Source organism: Staurois parvus, unplaced genomic scaffold (genome assembly GCF_062004578.1).
Source record: "Staurois parvus isolate SC_StPar_1 unplaced genomic scaffold, SC_StPar_1.0 ptg000195l, whole genome shotgun sequence".
NCBI classification, from domain to species: domain Eukaryota; kingdom Metazoa; phylum Chordata; class Amphibia; order Anura; family Ranidae; genus Staurois; species Staurois parvus.
Genome location: NW_028317991.1, coordinates 6,805,618 through 6,830,260, shown reverse-complemented (window position 1 = coordinate 6,830,260; position 24,643 = coordinate 6,805,618). Strand labels below are relative to the sequence as shown.

General features: G+C 42.6%; 1 protein-coding gene across 1 annotated transcript in view; it reads right to left on the bottom strand.

Annotated features, from left to right (window-relative positions):
* The window catches only part of HLCS (holocarboxylase synthetase), a 283,272-nt gene extending 262,096 nt beyond the window's left edge, over positions 1-21,176 (bottom strand). Inside the window, exons 1-3 of the mRNA XM_089677921.1 lie at positions 21,062-21,176; positions 11,663-12,011; positions 7,525-7,668 (exon numbers count right to left, since the gene is read on the bottom strand). Of these exons, the coding sequence (XP_089534047.1) occupies positions 7,525-7,668; positions 11,663-11,887 (369 nt within the window). The 5' untranslated portion in view covers positions 11,888-12,011; positions 21,062-21,176. The remainder of the gene's footprint in view (positions 1-7,524; positions 7,669-11,662; positions 12,012-21,061) is intronic.
* Positions 21,177-24,643: the final 3,467 nt, after the last annotated feature.

Here is a 24,643-nt window from a genome sequence, read left to right as displayed (position 1 = left end):
CTGATCGCCGCCATTACTAGTAAAAATAAAAATCCCAGTATATATACCGCTATTCGTAAAAGCTATATCTTTTACGTAAACCTATTATTATTATTATACAGTATTTATATAGCGCTAAAAGATTTGCTCAGCGCTGTACATTATAGTGGGGGACAGAACATGAGACAATACAGTAACAAAACAATACACGAGGGGTTCGAGGGCCCTGCTCTTTCGAGCTTACAATCTAGGAGATATTACATGTACTGGGATTTTCTTTAGCAAAGACATACATTTGGCCTAAGTTTATAACGAAATTTGATTTTTTACATTTTTTTACTGGACATATTTAATAGCAAAAAGTCAAAAATATTGTTTTTTTCTCAAAATTGTCGGTCTTTTCTTTTCATAGCGAAAAAAAATTTAAAACCGCACAGGTGATCAAATACCACCCAAAGAAAGCTTAATTCATGGGGAAAAAAAGGACATAAATATAATTTGGGTGCAGCGTTGCATGAATGTCAGTAAAAGTAAATGCTGTAACGCAAAAAATGGCCTGGTCAGGAAGGGGGGGTAAATCCTCAGGAGGGGAAGTAGTTAATGTTGCTGTAGGCCTCTTGGCAGCCTCCCAGACCAGTTTTCTTCTCATCTTTTCATCAAATTTTGGAGAAACGTCCAGTTCTTGGTAATGTCACTGTTGTACCATATTTTCTTCACTTGATGATGACTGTCTTCACTGTGTTCCATGGTATATCTTCTTTTGTACCCTTCTCCTGACTGATACTTTTTAACAATGAGATCCCTCTGATGCTTTGGAAGCTCTCTGCGGACCATGGCTTTTGCTGTAGGATGCGACTAACAAAATGTCAGGAAAGACCTACTAGAACAGCTGAACTTTATTTGGGGTTAATCAGAGGCACTTTAAATGATGGCAGGACTGTACTGACTCCTATTTAACATGATTTTGAATGTGATTGCTTAATTCTGAACACAGCTACATCCCCAGTTATAAGAGGGTGTGCACACTTATGCAACCACATTATTTTAGTTTTTAATGTTTACGCCCCCCCCCCCCACAAAAAAAAAAGATTTCAAATTGCTTTTCAATTGAGTTGTACTGTTTATAGGTCACATTAAAAAGGTGGAGAAAGTTCTAAAATGGTTTATCTTCATCTCATTTTTTACATCACAGAAACCTGACATTTTAAACAGGGGTGTGTAGACTTTTTATATCCACTGTATGTATTGGTACACCTACATGAAGGGCCTAAAGAAAACTAATGCATCCACCACATTTAATGATTGGTAAGCTGCAATATATTACATTTTGGGTTTAATACCTTTTTAAACATACACTCCTATCAAAACTGAAGAGCAACCAGGGGGAAAACATGCCACGGGGCACTGCTGCAGACAGGAGTAGTGACAGTGGCATCACTATTCCTGTCAGCCCAGTGTTGGGAGCGAAGAGGAGAGAGCCGGGAAGAGGTACAGGCTGTGCTCTCTCTCCCCCTCCTCCTTCCTGTCAGTGCAGAGCTCCTGATCCTTGAACATACCTGCTGATGATGCTTGATGTCTCTCATATACACAAAGCTTGATTTTAAAGATGCCTATACTAAGATGCTTCTTATAGCCACCAATCACATTCTTTCCTTTGAAGACCGAATGCTAACGGTGATGCAAGAAGCAAAGAGAAAAAGACATTGCAAGCCTTTAAGATGTACATTCCTACGGTCTGCCTACTGACCCTGTGCAGTGGTCTGTGTGAGCCAGGGATGCATCGAATAACAGAGAATTCCACATATGGCAGGAAGATATATATAGGAATTTGCATCGAAAGGGAACCAAAGTGGAGTCCCAAATACAGATTCATCAGTCTACTGAAATTCAATAGAAAATCCAACAACCATGAACAGGAATTCCAATACATTTCTTCCTTCTGCGGAGATAATATTCCCGGGATAGTATCACCATTCTGCAGTCAAGTGCATGATCCATAACCAATAATGTCAAGACAGAAGTTGTAGAACAGCCTAAACAAGGAGGAGGAAACCTGATCAAAGCCTTGTCATGTCATGCTGAAGACCAGGTACAAGACAAGCTTCCCGGGCAGTCAAGCTGAAAGTAAACAGGACAATCTCTTCCTGTGACTGGAAAGGGATACAAGCAGGTAGTCCATGTAAGAGGATCAAAGCAGAGGAAGCCAGCCTGGCTCTAAACAAGTGGATTTCCCACAATGGGCTCCATTCAGGGGCCATTGTGTCTGGAGAGAGGGCTCTCCTCTCTTGGCTAGACACATAATAGCACACAGTGCTTTCTTTGTGCCACATCTGGACAGACTGGATAGGCAACCCCAGGGTGATAGAATAAATAAACTAGAGCCAGGACTGATTACAAAGTCATGGAATCCTGACAAGTCTTCTTCATGTCCCATAGTCTGATCACACAATGCTGGGAGTACAGTGCTTATGTATGTCGGGGCAAAATCGAAAAGAAACACATTAGCACAACTCTGCAATGTATGCCTATTTACCCTTGTGCTCTCCTTTTACCCCCTTCCAGTCCGGACACTTTCACCCCCTTCCTGCCCAGGACAATTTTCAGCTTTCAGCGCTATCACACTTTGAATGACAATTGCACGGTCATGCAACACTGTACCCATATGATATTTTAGCATTTTTTTGAGACAGATAAAGCTATATTTTGGTGGTATTTATTCACCACTGGGATTTTTATTTTTTTTGCTATGTAAATGAAAATGTCCAAAATTTTTGAAAAAAAAAAGTGTTTTTCTTATAAATTTTGCAAATAAATAATATTTCATCATAAATCTTGGCCAAAATTGATTCTGTTATCTTTTTAGTTTAAAAAAAACCCAAATTAGTTTATAACCAAAAATTATAACTTTTAAACTTTTTTTTATATTGTTTTTTTTTTTTTTTAACATACTGTCACCCTAGCAGTACAGTGTCACCATGGTGACACTGTACTACTTGTGGGGGGGTGATGAAGATTTTTTTTTTTTTTACACTGATTGCTTTTACACCCATAAAGGCTGTAAAAGCAATCATTTCTCCTTCTCTCTGGCTCCATTCTTGCAGCCATTGAGAACTACTGTGTGAGCTGTAAATGGTCACAGCTTGTCACATGGTACAAGGCTGTTGTGAATAGCCTGGTATCTGTGATCATTCACAGATTTCACAGGTAGTAAGCAATGATGTCAGAAGTGACATCTTGCTTGCTATTCTGCATATGATCACTGATTGGCTAATTAGTGATCACATGTTCGGGACCTCGCACAGAGCGCGCACAAGCAAAGGGCGGGGAGGCAGTTTATAAACGGCCACCCAACCCTGCACTGCCACTGTCTGGCCGTTTATATACAACGGCCGGACGGGAGGTGGTTAAAAACAATGCAGGTACAGAAAAATAGCTGTTGATCTGATAGAAATGCAGTAAATTCCAATGCAGCATTGTCAGCTCTGCCAGCTGGACTACAGAACCTATCACCCATTCCTATATGTGCCAAGCAATGTGCATACATTGATTTTCTCCCTAGCAATACAATGCTGCTGGCCGCCCACTGTGTGCAGAGAAAGAACACTTAGGAAGTGTAGTTCTGGGGGCATGCCCACATTAATTGAACAGGGCTCACAGCAGCTGCCCCTGCAAGACATACTGTAGAGGGGGATATGGAGATTTGGAGGTATATTTGGATACTGCTGGGATATACAGCTTAAAAAATAAGTTCACCTTTTGTAACATGTACACCCATATTCAGGGTATAACATGTTACAGATGCACTAGCCTCCGTAACACCCCCAATCCCCCATTTTGACAGTAAGCGGGGGGGGGGGGTCTTCTCCCCCTGCTCGCTGTCACAATCTAAAAAAAAAATGTGGCCGTGTTTTGTGAAAACTACAAGTACCAACAGACTTTGCGGCTGTCAGCTTGTAGTTCTCAGTGAACTACCACCGCGCTGTTGAGCTTCCTGTCATTCAATAACTGCCTGCCTGCATTGGAGGTATCAACAGACAGCTACACAGACAGTCTGCAGGACTGTGGAATCACACTCACAATCGGCTGATCGTGGGTGCAATGCATTACAGGTTTCTAGAAAAAAAAATATGCATTTTTTTTTATCTGCAAAAATATGTGCATTTATTTTTTTTTGTAAAGGTGAACTTATCCTTTAAAGTGTTACTAAACCCACCCCCTGCATTCACTATATCCGGTCTCCCCGGACCCCGCATTCACTATATCCGGTCTCCCCGGACCCTGCATTCACTATATCCGGTCTCCCCGGACCCCGCATTCACTATATCCGGTCTCCCCGGACCCTGCATTCACTATATCCGGTCTCCCCGGACCCTGCATTCACTATATCCGGTCTCCCCGGACCCTGCATTCACTATACCTGGTCTCCCCGGACCCTGCATTCAATATATCTGGTCTCCCCGGACCCTGCATCCACTATACCTAGTCTCCCACAGTACACCGAACATGGAAATGCAATTATTTTAGTAAATATAAACTGCTAAATACCTTTTCTCATCAGCAGTTAGAGCAGTTTTGTGACTTCTATCAGTGTACAGCAGAGCACTGGTTAAAGCTTGTAGGAGGAGTTTTCATTCTCCCCTAATTGTTCTATGGGGCTACAGGATCCCTGCCCGTGTGTCTGGACAGTGCTGATCATATGCGCTCTCCCAAAAAAAAAAAGAAACTCTAGCAATACACACCAAACTGAGCATGTGCAGCTTGCCCCCAAGGCTCAGTTCTATCAGCAGGTGGATTTGGGACTGTAGAAGGGGAGGATCAGAGAAGACAGGACCAAACATCCTTTTTATACAATGAAAAGGATTAACCCCTTAGGTTCCACAGTGAGAATAAAAAGCATATTTTACTGCATATACAGACTGATTTTACTGTTGTGGGTTTAGTAACACTTTAAAAAGTACCAGTGCACATGGGACAACAATAGCCAAAGCCATTTTCTATATCAGTGGGCTGAACGGAAAAAAAACTGACCCGATTCCCTAATCCACACACTAGATGTTCATGCGGGAATCCTCCCTGCTGTGTCTTTGTATTTTGAAAATTTCCAACAGAGTAGTTGAAGAGCAGAACAACTTTGGCAGATCGACTTCTATTCAACCACACTGGCCATAAATGGATTGGAATTCAGCTGGTCCCTGCTGAACCAGATAAACTTCGATCAATCTATGGCCAGTCTAGAGCTGGCTGTATATGGATCATTTTTCTTTGATCACTCGGCAGGCTAATAGAAAAAAATAAATAAATGATTCCCACATCCACACAAGAGAGGTGGATGGAGGAATCCTCCCCGCTGTGCTACTGTATTCTGACAGTGGGGACTCCTCCGCTGGCAGAATGAACACTCTGCAACATTCCCATTCAACAGAAGCTGATCATTAAAATCATAAACTTCTCTCGAGCAAGAATGGCCATAGATGGATCGTAATTCGGCCGGTCCTTTCTGATCCAGGCCAATTTTCTTTCCATCTATGGCCAGCATTATATCTATAAATGGTTCTTGAGTCTGATTACTATTTATGAGAACCATCAAGTTATGAGAATCCATCAAGCATGCAGGATGACGTCATGATGTCTGGCCCTGTACAGAAGCAGGAAGTGCTGCTAGTGCTTGGCTCCAGTATGCAATGGGCTTTTCCATTCCAAGTGATGGAAACTCCCAGAGCAATATCTTTGTAAATGTGCTTTTGGTTTCATTTTTATTTTAAATGATTGGCTTTTAAGCAATGAGGTTTCCTCTTCTTTCTGCTTCCCAATTATAACACTGGAAACCTTTGGATGACCACTGAGATGGGTGTTGGCACTTGTTATTTAATCAAGCGCTTTTGAGCGGCTATTTAAAGTTAGGAAGTCATGGATATCTGGTGAGTCTACCTTAGGATCTAACAGATTCCTGAACAGTGCGGATGGACAAATCGACCCTGCCAGCTACTGTAAGAGGACAGCTGGCGATGCCGGCTGTCAAAATATCTGAACAGCTCCTGAATCTGATTGGATACAAGTGCTGTTCGGCTGAGAATTCTCCACCCAGTTACTCTGATTTTTCAGTCAGGTGGGAGAAAAAAAAAAAGCACATGGGGTAATTTTTATATGCATTTTATTCTGCACGGAGTACAGTTTGGACAGTTTGGACAGAAGGACACTTAGGGATCCATGTATGAGTTTCAGCGAATGGCTGACCGAACGAGTGGTTGAGCAATATATGTTAACCATGGCTTGTATGGAGTAGGGCAGTGTATGTTAACCATGGCTTGTATGGAGTAGGGCAGTGTATGGAAACCATGGCTTGTATGGAGTAGGGCAGTGTATGGAAACCATGGCTTGTATGGAGTAGGGCAGTGTATGGAAACCATGGCTTGTATGGAGTAGGGCAGTGTATGGAAACCATGGCTTCTATAGAGTAGGGCAGTGTATGGAAACCATGGCTTCTATAGAGTAGGGCAGTGTATGGAAACCATGGCTTCTATGGAGTAGGGCAGTGTATGGAAACCATGGCTTCTATGGAGTAGGGCAGTGTATGGAAACCATGGCTTTTATGGAGTAGGGCAGTGTATGGAAACCATGGCTTCTATGGAGTAGGGCAGTGTATGGAAACCATGGCTTCTATGGAGTAGGGCAGTGTATGAAAACCATGGTTTGCATGGAGTAGGACAGTGTATAGAAACCATGGCTTGTATGGAGTAGGACAGTGTATGGAAACCATGTTGTCTATGGAGCAGGGCAGTGTATGAAAACCATGGCTTCTATGTAGCAGGGCAGTGTATGGAAACCATGGCTTCTATGGAGTAGGGCAGTGTATGGAAACCATGGCTTCTATGGAGTAGGGCAGTGTATGGAAACCATGGCTTCTGTGGAGTAGGTCAGTGTATGGAAACCATGGCTGGTATGGAGTAGGACAGTGCACAGAAACCTAGTTGTCTATGGAGCAGGTCAGTGTATGGAAACTATGGCTTCTATGGAGTACAGCAGTGTATGGAAACCATGGCTTCTATGGAACAGGGCAGCATACAGATATTGCTTTCTATGGAGTAGGGCAGCAAGTGGAATTCATGGCTTCAAAGGAGTACGGCAGTGTATGAAAATCAATGCTTCTAATAAGTAAGGCAGTGTAAAGAAACTGTGGTTTCCATGGAGTAGGGCAGTGTATGGAAACCATTTCTTCTATAAACTAGGATAGTGTATGGAAACAATATCTTCTATGGAGTAGGGCAGTATATGGAAACCATGACTTCTATGGAGTAGGGGGGCATGGCACTCAATAACAAGAGAGGTTATGGTAAAAAGTGCTTTACAAATAATTACTGACCACAAATTCAGGATAAGCAGTGAAATACAAGTAAAGGGGGAACCCCACCTTACTTCCAGGCTTCTCCAAGTACTTCATCCCCATTACCCCCTCCCCACTTTAGATCAGGAAGACCTCTGTTTATTTAAACTTTGGGCTGAAAGATTTACACAACATGGGTGGATAAAAAAGACACAAAAGCTCACCTTTTTGTTAGTGTGTGATGTAGCTGATAAGGATTCACTGGGTAATGAGACACTCTCAGTAATAAAGGCAATTTGCCTGGCTTCTAGATCTCTATCGCAGGGAGATCCTCGTAACAGGTTCCACTTGTTGAGATCTTCAAAGCACTAAAAAAGTGACATCGGAAACAAAGTGACATTAAAGCTCCCTACACACAATGAGAATATTGGACAAATGTTCGTCCACTTTTTTTTTTTTAATGCTAATCTCATATCGAAAGTGAAGAGGTTACTAAAGTTAAGAACATTCTTGTACGACAGAAAGAAAATTCAGGAAGTGATGTAATGTATTTTCGGATGAAAACTGCACTGCTAAAACAAAAATCATATGATCTGGTATCCTATGACAAACAATTTTTATGCTTGTCCCTTCAAATAATATCAGGCAATAGCTGTGTACTAACTATCAGATTATCGTACAATTGCTTCAAAAGCAATATTTTATTGGACGATTTTCTGATCGTGTGTACTAGGCATAAGCCTGTTCATAAAAAGAAGAGTTTCTTATTTATTTCAGGTTATATAGAGCCGTCAATTTACACAGTGCTTTACACATATATTGTACATTCACATCAGTCCCTAACCCTCAAGGGGCATACAATCTAAGATCCCTAACTCACATTCATATATACACATACTAGGGACAATTTAGACAGGAACCAATTAACCTGCCAGCATGTCTTTGGAGTGTGGGAGGAAACCCATGCAGGCACAGGGAGAACATGCAAACTCCAGGCAGGTGGTGCCATGGCTGGTATATGAACCAACGGCCCTAGAACTGCCAGGAGGAAGTGATAACCATTTAGCCACTGTGCCACACACACACACACACACACACACACACACACTAAGGTCCCTAATTCACATTCATACATACACATACTAGGGCCAATTTAGACAAGAGCCAATTCACCTACCAGCATGTGTTTGGAGTGTGGGAGGAAACCGGAGTACCCGGAGGAAATCCACACAGGCACAGGGAGAACATGCAAAATCCAGGCAGGTGGTGCCATGGTTGGGATTCGAACCAATGACCCTACTACTGCCAGGCGGAAGTGCTAACCATTTAGCCACTGTGCTGCCCCAATGTCATATTACCTTATACCACACAGGCATGCAGTCCAAAACCTTAAAATGTCATAGATCACCAGTTCTTAAAGGCAGTACCTGCATACGTTTTATTTTTTTTTCTCTTTATATCCACACTGCTTGTCCTCAAGTGACAGCTCTCATTCACTGCAATGTGTCTACGGAGGAGCAGGGGTTTCACCTTAGGACAGGAAGAGTTATGGATACAAAGCACCTTCCTTTGCCTCTTTTCTACGATATAAGGGGGAGGTGTTCTGTAGTTCACAAACGTAAACTGCGCTAAAGTGATAACACTGCTTGAGATAAGACTGCAGAGTGCACAGAAAAGTACTGCATTTCTGGCAGGATCAACCTTTTTTTTTTTTCTTTTTTTTTTTGCACTCACCCAACAGATATAATTTCAACAGTATATTTACTAAATTAAAAGGTAAAGTAAGAAAAGCTCATTATTGTGTTTACATACACTTTAGAGCAAACCTGTACTTTGCACTGTCACAGTGAAGCAACAGGTTTGCTTTAGCTCCCACCCCAGATAGACTTACCTTTCCTTAACAACTTTCCATTAAGTGCTTGGAGACCAAAAAAAAAAAATCCTGTACTTCCGGAAATAAAGAAGCATGCGAGTCAGACCATGTGACAGTGCCAGGCCACTCAGAGGCCATAGCCCCATGTAAGCTCTGTCTATAACAACCGATAGCTCACACAGGACTTTCATTCTCAGTGGCTGAATGGAGCAACAGGGGCATAAAAATGGCAAATATATGCAGCTGGGGAGGGCTCAATTAATGTCAACTTGCTGCTTTGCCCTGAATGGGCACAGGTTCACTTTAAAGCAAACCAGTACAATAACCAATGTGACAAAGTAAAGAATTCACCTTCTTCACTGGAGGTACTTACCTTTTATTTGCTGCCATCCTGTTGGCTCATTTGAGGCCAGTGAAATCCATGGTACTTCCAAGCATGTGACATTCCTCCTGGTCCTCACATGATATAGCTCTCTGTAGCTGAGCATCCAAATACAAGGCTGATGCCACCTGATGGCAGGGGAAGGATCCTTAGCCCTGTGTAAGCTCTAACTCATAACCAACAGGGGGCTAATGGTCTGTGCCCTGGAAGGCGATTGGGTTGACGGAAGAGCATGGGGATGGCAAGAATCAGTAGTGGGGGAAGCAGGCTAGAAAGCGTATCAGTTACTTTGAACATAGAATGGGTTCGCTTTAACATATACAGTTAAGGAAAGTATTTGATCCATTGTTGATTTTGAATATTTTCCCACTCACAAAGAAATGATCAGTCTAAAAATTGAATGGTAGGTGTATTTTAACACTGAGAGACAGAATAGCAACAAAAAAATTCAAAAGAAATGCATGTCTAACAAATTATGCACTGATTTGCATGTTCATGAGGGAAATATTGTAAGTATTTGATCCCCTATCATTCAGCAGGATTTCTGGCTACCAGGTGTCTTTCATACAGGTAACAAGCTGAGATTAGAAGCAGTCTCTTAAAGGGAGTGCTGCTAATCTCATTTTGTTACCTGTATAAAAGACACCTGTCCACAGGAGCAATCAAACAATCAGATTCTAAACTCTCCACCAAGGCAAAGACCAAAGAGCTGTCCAAGGATGTCAGGGACAAGATTGTAGACCTACACAAGGCTGGACTGGGCTACAAAACTATCAACAAGCAACTTGGTGAAAAGGTGACAACAGTTGGTGCAATCATTCACAAATGGAAGAAACACAAAACAACTGTCAGTCTCCCTAGGTCTGGTGCACCATGCAAGATCTCACCACGTGGAGTGTCAGTGATCATGAAAAACAGTGAGGAATCATCCCAGAACTACACGTGAGGATCTTGTCAATGATCTCCAGGCAGCTGGGACCACAGTCACCAAGAAAACTATTGGAAACACACTATGCCGACAAGGATTGAAATCCTGCAGTGCCTGCAAGGTCCCTCTGCTCAAGAAAGCACATGTCCAGGTCCGTCTGAAGTTTGCCACTGACCATCTGAATGATGCAGAGGAGGACTGGTTGAAAGTGTTGTGGTCAGATTAGACCAAAATCGAGCTCTTTGGCATCAACTCAACTCGCCGTGTTTGGAGGAGGAGGAATGCTGCCTATGACCCCAAGAACACCATCCCAACTGTCAAACGTGGTGGTGGAAACATTCTGCTTGGGGGGTGTTTTTCAGCTAAGGGGACAGGACAACTGCACCGCATCAAAGGGAGGATGGACGGGGCAATGTACCATCAAATCTTGGGTGAGAACCTTCTTTCCTCAGACAGGGCATTGAAAATGGGTCATGGATGGGTGTTCCAGCATGACAATGACCCAAAACACACGGCCAAGCCAACAAAGGAGTGGCAGAAGAAGAAGCACATTAAGGTCCTGGAGTGGCCTAGCCAGTCTCCAGACCTTAATCCGATTGAAAATCTGTGGAGAGAGCTGAAAGTTCGAGTTGCCAAATGTCAGCCACCAAATCTTAAATACTTGGAGAGGATCTGCCAAGAGTAGTGGGCCAAACCTGGTGGCCAACTACAGGAAACGTCTGACCTCTGTGATTGCCAACAAGGGATTTGCCACCAAGTACTAAGTCATGTTTTGTGAAGGGGATCAAATACTTATTTCCCTCATGAACATGCAAATCAGTGCATTATTTGTTAGACATGCATTGCTTTTGAATTTTTTGTTGCTATTCTGTCTCTGTGTTACAATACACCGAACATTCAATTTTTAGACTGATCATTTCTTTGTGAGTGGGCAAACATTCAAAATCAGCAGGGGATCAAATACTTATTTCATTTCCTTCACTGTAGCTGTAGGTGACACATAATCAACAGAAGTTCAGAAGACATTACAATAAAACTACAGAGGACAGTAGAACAGCAACATACAAATACATATAGAAAGACTAGTATATAAAGAGGAGTAAAAGTAGAGGGGCCATGAAAAAGCTTATACCAACCTAGAGGTAGGATTTGCAAGGTGAAGAAAAAAAAAAAAAATACCTTGGCACTGTCAACGAAGAAGACTTTGTTGCCCAAGTGCAGGCAGAACTTATCCTCGCCAGAACCCTGAGCTCCACTACGGATCTTTTTCTCCTTTTCTTGAGGATGGGTGCAAAACGTGAAGGAGCTGGTCCTATGGAACTGGCGCACGCAGCTCCTGATCAGCAAAGCATAGGATGACCGGTAGCGCAGCCACAAGTATACGTAGCAGAGAGTAATGAGCATGACGTTCAATGGCCTGGAGGATGGAAGGGAGGGCGTGTTAGTGCCCTCAGGTCAATGCCATACGGGTGACAGATGTCAGGAGCCCAGAGGGTAAGCGTTCCTTCTAGCCTCATCAAATCCTGCTCTAAAAACAGAAAATAAAAAAATTATAATGGAATTCCAAAACAATGAAAACCTATTCTACAGTAGAAAGCTAACACACTATCTCAAATCTGGGTGGGCACTGGTGGGCTCAACACCTGTTGGTGAATTTCATCTTTGCAACACGAGAGAAAATTTGCCAACAAGTATGAAGTACAAAAAAAATCAATTCAATCCAAATCCAATGAGGTAGGCTCATGCACTGTATTATTATTCAGGATTTGTATAGTGCCAACACTTTGCACAGCGCTTTACAAATTAAAGGGATACAGTGCAGTTACAGTACAATTCAAATCAAGAGGGTCAGTACCGCCCTGCTCGTGAGAGCTTACAATCTAATATAGAAGGGCAAATGATACAAAAAGGTAATGGCTGACTATGAGGGATGAGTTGATGGAAAAAGCAAAAGTACAGTTTTTAGATAGTGGCAGGATAGACTTCCCTGAAGACATGCGTTTTGAGGGATGACCTAAAGGCAGACAAAGTAGGAAATAGTCAGACTTGGATAGGGGGTTCCAGAAGAAGGGAGAGGCTCTGGAGAAGTCCTAAAGGCAGCATGAAGCTGGCGAAGGAGCTAGAAAGCAGGAGGTTTTGGGAGCAGCGAAGAAGACAGTGTGGGTGATATTTTGAGACAAGGTTGGTTTTGTAGTTCAGGACAGTTGGATGGATGGTTCTGTACATTGTTCTTAGTATTCACTGGGTGAGTGGAAGCTAGCAGAGGGATTCACAGAGAGGAGTGGTGGACACTGAATGTTTGGTAAAGTGGATGAGTCTAGCAGCAGCATTCAAAATGGGCTGAATAGGTGATAGCCTATGTAAAGGTAAGCCATTGGGAAGGAAGTCGAAAAAGTAGCTTTGTGGTATCATTTGTTAAGAAGGGACAATTTTGGAATCTTACAGAGATTAATGTGGCAAGTTTTGGATAGTAATTGGATGTGGACTGAATAGAGAGGTCACAGATCATCCATATTCCCATCACAGAAGTTCCTGGAATTGGCTCTAAACCACCAGCTGGATACTGGAACTTGCAGAGTACAGTGTAGATATTTGCCTGCACACCACAGATCTTCAGATTGTTCTTCAAAAAAAAAAGTTTGGACTCAATCACATCACAAACAGGAGAGTGCAACATTTCGGAGCCACGCAGGACCCCTCCGTCAGGCAAGTGATGTTCACATAGAACCAGCAAACACAAATGCTCCTGCGCTTGGGGATGGACTCGATGCTACAACCACATTAAGAATGTCCTGGAACATGCACACCTTGCTGCCCTCAAATGGACCGGGGGAATCCAAACACACTGAATGGGGAAAGAACAAAAAGAGGGCGCACAGGCCTAGTGCATTACCATAAAAAATGTTTAATAAAAAATAAAGTAGGTGTTGTACTCACAAACGACAATATAGTCAAGGCACATCATAAAAGAACAGCTGGATCAACACCGCGCTGAGTAACAGTCCGCAATAGGGAGTTTAGACATCCAAAAGGCTGACGCGTTTCGAGGACTTGCCTCAGAGCTCTGAGGAAGAGGCAAGTCCTCGAAACGCGTCAGCCTTTTGGATGTCTAAACTCCCTATTGCGGACTGTTACTCAGCGCGGTGTTGATCCAGCTGTTCTTTTATGATGTGCCTTGACTATATTGTCGTTTGTGAGTACAACACCTACTTTATTTTTTATTAAACATTTTTTATGGTAATGCACTAGGCCTGTGTGCCCTCTTTTTGATCTTTCCCCATTAAGTGATGTTCACATGCCTGACGAAGGGGTCCTGCGCTGCCCTGGAATGTTGCACTCTCCGGTTTATGATGTGATTGTTCTTCAATAAAAAAACAACATTTGCACTCAATCTGAAGATTCGTGGTGTGCTGGAAAATGTCTACACTGGTATGAGCAGTGGAACTGATAGCTATGTCATTTATAGTTTAGTAATGTGTTAGGAGACTGAAAGGGGGAAGCAGAGGAGAAGAGAGATAGATTTGGGTTTCATCAGCATAAAAATGGTATTCAAAGCCATGGGAGGATATCAGTGGACCCAGGGGGTAGTTGCAGATAGAGAATAAACTGGGTCAGAAGACAGAGCCATGAAGTAACGAGGAACAGGAGAGGAAAAGGTAGAATTTTATGTCTGGCTCACACTACTGAGGGCTGTGAGGCCCACATTGCACAAGCACGGCAGCCCATTAATTTGAATGGGCTGCTGTGCCCACGTTTCACGCAAAAAAAAAAAAAAGAAAAAAAAGTACATGCACCTTTTCAAAAATGCACCTGCAGGGAAACCACATGGCCTTTTTGACCACGTGGTTTCCCTATGGTTCACGCGCCTGCAATCGTGCTGCAGGCTGAGATGCGTGGGAGTGCCATTAAGAATTAATGGAAGCCATGTACATCTCACAAAAACAGTGCGATTCGGCTGCGGGAGTGGGAATAGACGCCATTCCCGCACCAGCAAGCAGTCTGGAGTTGGACTTTAAAGCCTAGGTATTTGGTAATGTATTTTCAGCTAAAGAAAGATCAGAAAGAGCCACTGACTGGCCACCTTTGTCCAAAAGAACTTTAAGTCTCTCTGGATGAGACAATATGGCCAGTGCTTGTCTGCTTGCTTGCCACCTGTGAACAACATCTAGTTGAGGTCAGTTTTCTAACATTAATGAGGTGATACAGTTTAATGTGGAGACTGTTGGACCACATGGTGTGGCTCATTTTCCTCTCTGGGTGGAAGAATGGGAGAGCCACCAGCAACTGTTAGTGAGATCTTCTTTTCAGGCATGATCCATAACAGCCTGAGAGTTATATGACAGATTGGGCCCTTGTCGGCAGTAAGGTCCCTTTCACACAGGGCAGACTCTGTTCCAATCAGCATATCTGTCCATGGGTCACATATCTGCTACATTTTGCACAGCGTACAAGGACAAAACCTGCTGTGCACTATGGGTGGCCAAGAGTAAACAGACTCAACTGTTTACACCCGACTGTCCTCCAATTCGGCTAGACCAGGGTTTCTCAACCAGGGTTCTGTGGAACATTAGGGTTCCTCCAGAGGTTGCTAGGGGTTCCTTGAACAATGAGCAATTTCTGTCTCTCAGATAAGCTCCCACTAACACCAATGATCTTTTAGCCATCTATAAGAGGGCAATTCTTCTCAATGACCACAAGTGAAAGGAGCTTTCTTCCTGTTGACCATCACACTAGTGTCATGAGTTGTAGATATAGTAATTTTTAGCAGGGGTTCCCTGAGACTGGAAAGTTATTTCAAGGGTTCCTCTGCATTTAAAAGTTTGAGGACGGCTGGCCTAGATGGTGGAGGACAGATCCCTTTCCATTTTTTTTTTTTTTTAGTGGACCAGATCAGATTGGAGGTAGGCAGGTGTAAGCAGACTTGTGTCCGTTTAAGCTTGCCAGTCCGTAGGGGTGAATGGAGGGTCCGATCAAGTAAAAACTGATAGGTGGACCTCATCGAAAGTCGTGTGAAAGGGGCCCAATACCTTTACTGATCAATCTCAAACTCTGAAGAAAAAACTGGTTGTCTTGCACTTTTGATACCTTTTTGTCTTTTTTTTAAAGTCAATTCTTTATTTACGAGTTCAGTCATTTTTGCGCACAAAATGCAAAAAAAGGGACACAGGATCCAAAAGAAGGAAATGTCTGATATCCAAAATAATAAGTTAATGTAAAGCAGGAGGATACACAAGAGAGTATTTCTGTATCCCCAGAATGACCGTTAGTTGGAAATAGTAGCTGCTTTTAACCATAAAAGGGGTATCAAGAAGGGGAGGGAAAAGAATGAGGAATCAGAACATAAGAAAAAAGTAAAGGAAGGGAGCAGAAAAAAACAAATAGAAAGAAGGTGAGGATTGGAGAAATACAGAAAGAAAAGAAAATTGATCCAGCGATGTGGCCGTCTCCAGGTCTTCTACATTGTCCTTCTCTTCTTACAGGAGGATCGGGCAGCAGCAGGAGCTATTTGCTCCCAATGCTGTCAATCAAATCCTGTAAGCAGAGAGCAGGGTTAAGCCACACACAGCAGGTGAGTGTAGCATGTTTATTATTTTAATTTAAAATAGAAAATGTTGCCGTTATTAACACTTTAACGTATACATATGGTGCCTTGTGTTAGTTTGCACTTGAAAAATTAAAAAAAAAAAAAAAAAAAAAAAAAAAAAAAAAAAAACACCAGTGCTTCGAAATCTGATCAGATGACCAGCATCAGCAGAGGGAAAACAAAGGCAAAACATTGCACGCTTTCAGATGCCATTGTGCTGTGCTCAGCTTTTGGTGTGTACAAATGTAAAAGCAGACGCTGGGACGCCTACAGATAAAAACGTCAATTGCAATACACACGTTACATATCACCGCACACGCCAGAATGAGAGCAATAATTCTAGCACCAGACCCCCGCCGTAACACTATACTGATGACCTATAAGGGGCTTTAAAAGTGTCCCCTATAGAAAATATAGGGTACTGAAGTTTGTCGTCATTTCACGAGCGCGCGCAAATTTAAGGTTTGACATGTTGGATATCTATTTACTCGATGCAACCTCATCATTTATATTTTACAAGCAAATAGGGCAATTTATTACTTTTTGTGCCATAAAATTAACAAAGTGTATTTTGCACTGAAATTTGCGTTAATATCATGCAACATAAAAAATTGGAACTACCACTCTTTTATTCTCCCGGGTCTCTGCTTTCAAAAAATATATGTTTGGGGGTTTTGGGTAAACATCAAGCCTAAAATGATTTTTTAAACGCATGACAAAAACGGCTCTGAGAGTGAAAGAGATAAAGGATAAGCCCGACACTCCCTTTTCCTGACGATCACCCAATCGGTGCTCATTATACTTCAAGGTCTCCCCCCTCCCTGCTAGTCCCCGGGGGAAGTGCTGGAGACAGACAGGGAGGCGAGGAGGAGATCAACAGCGTAATGTTAAAAATATTAAACGTTTACGTCGCCATAAAGCCCCTTTAGCCCCAGAAATCCCTAAAAGTACCTCTGATTTGGATATGGTTTTGACTAAAATTAAATATTTTTTTTAATCTGGACAAGTAGATTGTGATGAGGGACAAGTAGATTGGGACCCCAATTAAGTCTCTGGACAAGTAGTTTTTTCAAATATTCCCACACCCCTGATGTGTACAGTCGTACCTTGGTTTACGAACGCCTTGGTTAACGTAATTTTCGGTTTTACGAATGAAAATCCATTGAAAATAATGCCTCGGTTTACACATTTTTTTTCGCAATATGAATGGATTAATTGATTTTCAATCCATTTACGAATTTTTTTTTCATCATGTCCCTGTACAGTATTTATGCCTTTAAAGTGCATTTTATAAAGAGTTTTTAACAGGTAAGACTTTTTTTTACTTTTTTCTGACCTCTGAAACGGATTAATTGGTTTTCAATGCATTTACAAATTCATTTTAATCATGTCCCTGTACAGTATTTATGCCTTTAAACAGCACTTTATAAAGTCCTTCAGGAGACATTGTGAGAGAATCAATACGATGGAACCCACATTTGATCTTTGTAGAAAGGTACCAAATGATACAATTTAATTGGAATTCACAACATTGTATGTATGTTTCCCACGGAAGTGCATTTTAAGGAACCGCCGCCTTTCAGGTAAGGATATCCATATATGGCCAAGAAACAACCAACGATCTCACAAGCACAATGTTCAATATGGGGACCAAACCCCCCTCTTTATATGCACTTTATAAAGAGTTTTGAACAGATAAGACTTTTTTTTACTTTTTTCTGACTTCCGGAACGGATTTATTGGTTTTCAATGCATTCCTATGGGAAACCGTGTTTCAGATTACGAATTTTTTGCAATACGAAAAGTCCAGCAGAACACATTAAATTCGTAAACCGAGGTATGCCTGTATTCTTCCCTGAATCTTGGTGGGTTTTGTGGATTTCATCCAGATCTGTGCAGTAATCCAGTGTGAGAGTTTTCCTCTGTGCAGCAGCTTCCTGTATTAAAGACCACTCACTGCTGCTTTCTCTTCTTCTGCAGGGTGACTGGTCTGGTCTCCGCCCCCTCCTGGTATTTTCTACAGGCAACCTGTAGTGGATGGACGCTGCTGTGCCCCTCCCACAGCTCTGCTCTCTACAAAGGCTATGTACAGCACAGTGATGATGTCACTGTTACTTTTACAAGTAGATTTATATACTTTGTGGCTATTGAGGAATATATTTAAAGTTTTTGTGCCAGTTTTATTAATGAGAGTTCTGTCAATTGACAATTGCATTTATAGCAGCTCCATATGACTGCATTTGCTATGAGCAGTAGAATCAAGTATTCATTTCAACCACGGCACCACCTGCCTGGAGTATGCATGTTCTCCCTGTGTCTGTGTGGGTTTCCTCCGGGTACTCCAGTTTCCTCCCATACTCCAAAGACATGCTGGTAGGTTAATTGGATCCTGTCTAAATTGGCCCTAATATGTGTATGTATGAATGTGAGTTAGGGACCTTAGATTGTACATCCCTTGAGGGTTAGGGACTGATGTGAATGTACAATATATATGTAAAGCACTGTGTAAATTGACGGCACCATACAAGTACCTGAAATAAATAAATAAATTTCAACTACCCTCTTGGTCTGTGGGCAGAGAACACATACCATTTCAGTCATCATGAAGGCATAAGCGAAGTAAAGGGGATTCTCAGCTACCCGGAGCGCACAGATGTGGAGTTCATAATATTAGTCCTCTCCAGTACATAGTGGCACTAAAGAGTCAAAGCTGAACTCTGGGCACAAAAACTTGAAATAACTTCCTCACTAGCCACAAAGGATATAAATCCACTTTGCAAGCACCAAACAACTTTGAAGACCCTGATAAAAATTGCAGGGACGTCATCACGTGGCTGCGCATAGTTGGTGCAGAGAGCAGAGCTGTGGGAAGGGCCCAGTGGAACCCACCCTCTACAGGCTGCCTGCAGAAAATAGGAGGGGGCGGAGACAGGACCAGTCACCCTGAACAAGGAGAGAGAACAGCACTAACTGGTCTTCATTACAGGAAGAACCTGCATAGAAGGAATGATGAAGTAATGTGAACAATGCAGGACCTAGAGATCTGTCCTTTTGATGGCCATGGACCAGGACCCCCTGTTGTTATTTGAACATACAAGCTTTGACTCCCATGCTAATATACTGCTGACCTGTTTATGTTGTTATTACGACTATACCACTGGGGGTTGGGTCCCCATATTGAAGATCGTTGGTTGTTTCTTGGCCATATATGGATATCCTTACCTGAAAGGCGGCGGTTCGTTAAAATGCACTTCTGTGGGAAACATACACGTTATGAATTCCAATTCATTGTATCATTTGGTACCTTTCTACAAAGATCAAATGTGGGTTCCATCGTATTGATTCTCTCACAATGTCTCCTGAAGAAGGATCTTCGAAACGCATCGAGTCTACGTATGAACTGTGTCTGGAATCTAAACATGTTGTGAACCTTTAAGAGGAGAGTATTCTTACATATTTTGGGGTTTATAGCCCCCCCATAGGTAAGTGGATTGTATGGAAGAATGGGGTGGCTCACTAAGAGCAAAAGTCAGTCACACATCTGATCTCTACAGCAAGAACCTGCAGCACAACCAACTTCCCATTTCTGGGACGCATCCTATCCATCTAGAAGGACATGGTGACGTCACCGCAACATGGCACAGCCTATCCATCTATAAGGACATGGTGACATCACTACAACATAACACAACTCATTAGGACCTGGTGGCACTCCCGCCACATAACCTATCCATCTATAAAGACAGGGTGACGTCACCGAGACATAACACAGCCTATCCATCTATAAGGACGTGGTGACATCACGTGACATGACACAGCCTATCCATCTATAAGGACATGGTGACATCACCGCAACATGGCACAGCCTATCCATCTATAAGGACATGGTGACATCACAGTGACATGACACAGCCTATCAATCTATAAGGACAGGGTGACATCACCGCAACATGGCACAGCCTATCCATCTATAAGGACATGGTGACATCATTGTGACATCACTGCAACATGGCACAGCCTATCCATCTATAAGGACATGGTGACATGACGCATCCTATCCATCTATAAGGACAGGGTGACGTCACCGAGACATAACACAGCCTATCCATCTATAAGGACGTGGTGACATCACGTGACATGACACAGCCTATCCATCTATAAGGACGTGGTGACATGACACAGCCTATCCATCTATAAGGACATGGTGACATCACAGTGACATGACACAGCCTATCAATCTATAAGGACAGGGTGACATCACCGCAACATGGCACAGCCTATCCATCTATAAGGACATGGTGACATCATTGTGACATCACCGCAACATGGCACAGCCTATCCATCTAAAAGGACATGGTGACATCACAGTGACATGACGCATCCTATCCATCTATAAGGACATGGTGACATCACGTGACATGACGCATCCTATCCATCTATAAGGACAGGGTGACATCACGCGACATGACACAGCCTATCCATCTATAAGGACAGGGTGACATCACCGCAACATGGCACAGCCTATCCATCTATAAGGACAGGGTGACGTCACCGAGACATAACACAGCCTATCCATCTATAAGGACATCAGCTTAACACCTCTGAGTGACACCTGTGAGGCACAAGTTACCAAGTGCCTCATCCCACGCTGACATCCTGTTCCCCAATCCTTGATGAAGACCCACCAAGTACAGGGTGACAGATGCTCTTTGCAGAGGATCTGCCATCAGTAAGAGAACAGCACCCTGTTATCACCTCATTGGAGGAGCCTGGGCTGAGCATTGACATCACATATCTCATTGCATACAGGGGACAGGTTCTCTTCATAAAAACACAGCAACTAACTTCACCCCATACAGGTGTCCCATGCTGCAGTCAGTAACCTGCACTCTGTGTCAGGGATCAGGGCACAGCATACACCCCCTGAACCCAGGATTTACCCCCCACACTGCACCCCAAACTGTCAGACATAACACCCCCCAGACACAACTCACATCCACTGCACGGCGACACCAAACACTGCCGCCTGACACACGCCAACCCTGCTGACACCGGCCAGCCAATAGGCGTCTGCAGAAGGCACGCTGCTTCTGACTGGGCGCTTCTCACTTTTCTCCGGATTGGTCGACCAGTGACAGGAGAAGGAATTCTCACTCCTGATTGGATATGAAGGCCCAGCCCACGTTGTCTGCAGCAGCAGAACCCGGAAGAGACTGATTAAATATTTAGATTGGTGTCTAGGGGGAAAACCCTGGGAGGGGCGAGTTCCTGGACCTTAACCCTTTCCGCACATATGGCAATGCCTACGTTTTGTGTATAGATTATGCAGATGGATGAATGGATACATATTGTAGATACAAACACAAGCATATATATATATCCATATATTTATATACATACATGTACAGTGGGGATCGAAAGTTTGGGCACCCCAGCTAAAAATTTGTATTAATGTGCATAAAGAAGCCAAGGAAAGATGGAAAAATCTCCAAAAGGCATCAAATTACAGATTAGACATTCTTATAATATGTCAACAAAAGTTAGATTTTATTTCCATCATTTACACTTTCAAAATAACAAAAAACAAAAAAATGGCGTCTGCAAAAGTTTGGGCACCCTGCAGAATTTATAGCATGCACTGCCCCCTTTGCCAAGCTGAGACCTGCCAGTGTCATGGATTGTTCTCAATCATCGTCTGGGAAGACCAGGTTATGTCAAGCTCAAAGGTTTTAAATGCCCAGACTCATCTGACCTTGCCCCAACAATCAGCACCATGGGTTCTTCTAAGCAGTTGTCTAGAAAACTGAAACTGAAAATGGTTGACGCTCACAAAGCTGGAGAAGGCTATAAGAAGATAGCAATGCATTTTCAGATGTCAATATCCTCTGTTCGGAATGGAATTAAGAAATGGCAGTCATCAGGAACAGTGGAAGTTAAAGCAAGATCTGGAAGACCAAGAAAAATATCAGACAGAACAGCTCGCAGGATTGTGAGAAAAACAATTCAAAACCTGTTATTTTGAAAGTGTAAATGATGGAAATAAAATCTAACTTTTGTTGACATATTATAAGAATGTCTAATCTGTAATTTGATGCCTTTTGGAGATTTTTCCATCTTTCCTTGGCTTCTTTATGCACATTAATACAAATTTTTAGCTGGGGTGCCCAAACTTTCGATCTCCACTGTGTATATATATATATACATACATATATATATACACATACACATATATATATATATATACATACCGTATACATATATATGTGTGTGTGTGTGTGTGTTTCCTTTGGCAGTATTACCCTCCAAAAATAATTTTTTTGATTTTTTTAAGCAGTGTAGGGACAGGAAGATGAGAAGAATGGGGAGGGGTATTTATAAATGTTGTCCTATAATGTAATTATTTGTTTATTTTATTTTATTAAAAACTGTTCCTATTTTTAATTCATTTTATATAATAAATGTTTTGTTAAAGCCAACCAGCCTTATATGTCTCCTTCCTCCCCTTCTCCCTGTAACTATTATTTTTTGCTATTTTTAATTTTTATATTAATATTATTATTTGTTTTGTTTTAGTTTTTCGGGTTCTTTTGTTTGTTTTGTTTTTTTTTTGGGGGGGGGGTTGCAGGAAATAAAAAAGACACAAAGAATAAAATAGATTTTCAAAAATTGTTAAAGAGCCTTTATTATTTTAGGAAACAACTTCACTGTGTCATGTACCAGAAACATAATGTAAAGTGTCACTAAAGGCATATCTTTTGGATAGAGTGGAGATGGATTAGAACCCCCGTCAGTTTTTATTGCTGTCTGCGTCCCTGTTAGGAAGATTCACCCTCTCTATTTGTCTTGTTTACCATTAATATTGAAGGAGAAAGAAAATCCCAAATGTTGGGTTTTTACCAGAACAGGAATAGAGGGGAAATCTAGGTCTAGTGACAAACCAGGACTTTCTTCACTTTGGATGAATTTCCTCCTACATCCTGTTTTGGCTACAGGACAAGAAGTGATGGGAAATCTCCCCAGCAGGATACAGATGGCAAAAAAAAAACACACAGACGGGGGTATGCTTTCCCCTAGAAGAGCTAGTTTATATTAGTGTTGACCTCTGAAGAGCGATCTGCAGTCGATTACTTTTTAGAGAGAGTTTGACTGGTGGCTGGGAGTTGAATAGGTCACGTTCAGTGGGCAGTACTGCTCCCCAGACACGACATGGGGTATAAATCTTTTTTTTTACCACCCCTTAACCACAACTGCAAACACGCTTCAAAAAAAAGATTGTTTTTTTAAATTATTTTTTCCAATAGGAATAATTGATCTATTGATCTATATTCAACAACTCATTGAATTTATTTGCCACACAATGGGATGTGAATTTCTATCTACAGTTACAATTGTAGCACCCTCTAGTTTACAAAGTTAGGTAAATTTAGTTTGTCTCACAAGTAGCGAAGGTGAGTATGTCTGTGGGGTTCAAGCTCAGGTCAGGCCTCTGCTGCCTTCCCCTGGTTATGGAAGTTTCCAGAAACTTATAAAAGCTAGTGGGTGGGAGTACAGGGGCAAGGATCTGAATATTTGGGAGTTTTACCAATCCCCAAGCAGGAGGCCTGGCAGGGTGGTAAGATGTGGTGGTAAGATGTTGGTTCATTGCTGGTTGGAGTATGTAGTGCTGAGTTGAGGATCGTGAGGCCTGGAGGGGACCCCGGGGCTGGGGGCTCTGCCTCCAGGCAGGAGCTGAGGAAGGGAGGAAAGGAGCAGTTTGATCAGAGGAGTCTTCAATCTCATCCAGGAGACCAACCTTCAGTCTCATCCAGGAGACACCCTTTAGTCTCATCCAGGAGACCACCCTTCAGTCTCATCTAGGAGATCACGCTTCAGTCTCATCCAGGAGACTGCCCTTCAGTCTCATCCAGGAGATCACCCTTCAGTCTCATCCAGGAGACCACCCTTCTGTCTCATCCAGGAGACCACCCTTCTGTCTCATCCAGGAGACCACTCTTCAGTCTCATCCAGGAGACCACCCTTTTCATCCAGGAGACCACCCTTCAGTCTCATCCAGGAGACACCCTTCAGTCTCATCCAGGAGACACCCTTCAGTCTCATCCAGGAGACCACCCTTCAGTCTCATCCAGGAGATCATTTCCGGTCCCTTCTACACGTCACGTCCAGTGATTGGTTCCAACTCGTGGAGCGCATGCTGACTGTAATACAGCGAAGGGCGGGGCTTAGTGTCTGTTATCCGATCTGTGCTTTATTTTGGTGCCTGGGGGGCACAATACCATGTAAGTGGAATAAATACTTTTACGTACTTATATTTATTCCATTAAACATGTGAGCGATCTTTTCTCTTCTTTTTTGAGCATGTATGGGGTTGATACCCCTCTCTGTATCATCAGAATATTGCAAGAACTTCTGCAGATTTTTTCATTCCCCTTCAATATGATGATGCTGTGTGAATATTGAACACACTGTTATGATGGGCATCTAGTATGCTGCCAACCTCAGTACACGTGGCGAAGGATTATTCGATTGCCCGTATTACATGTGCAGGGGCGGACTGACCATTTGGAAACTGAGGCACT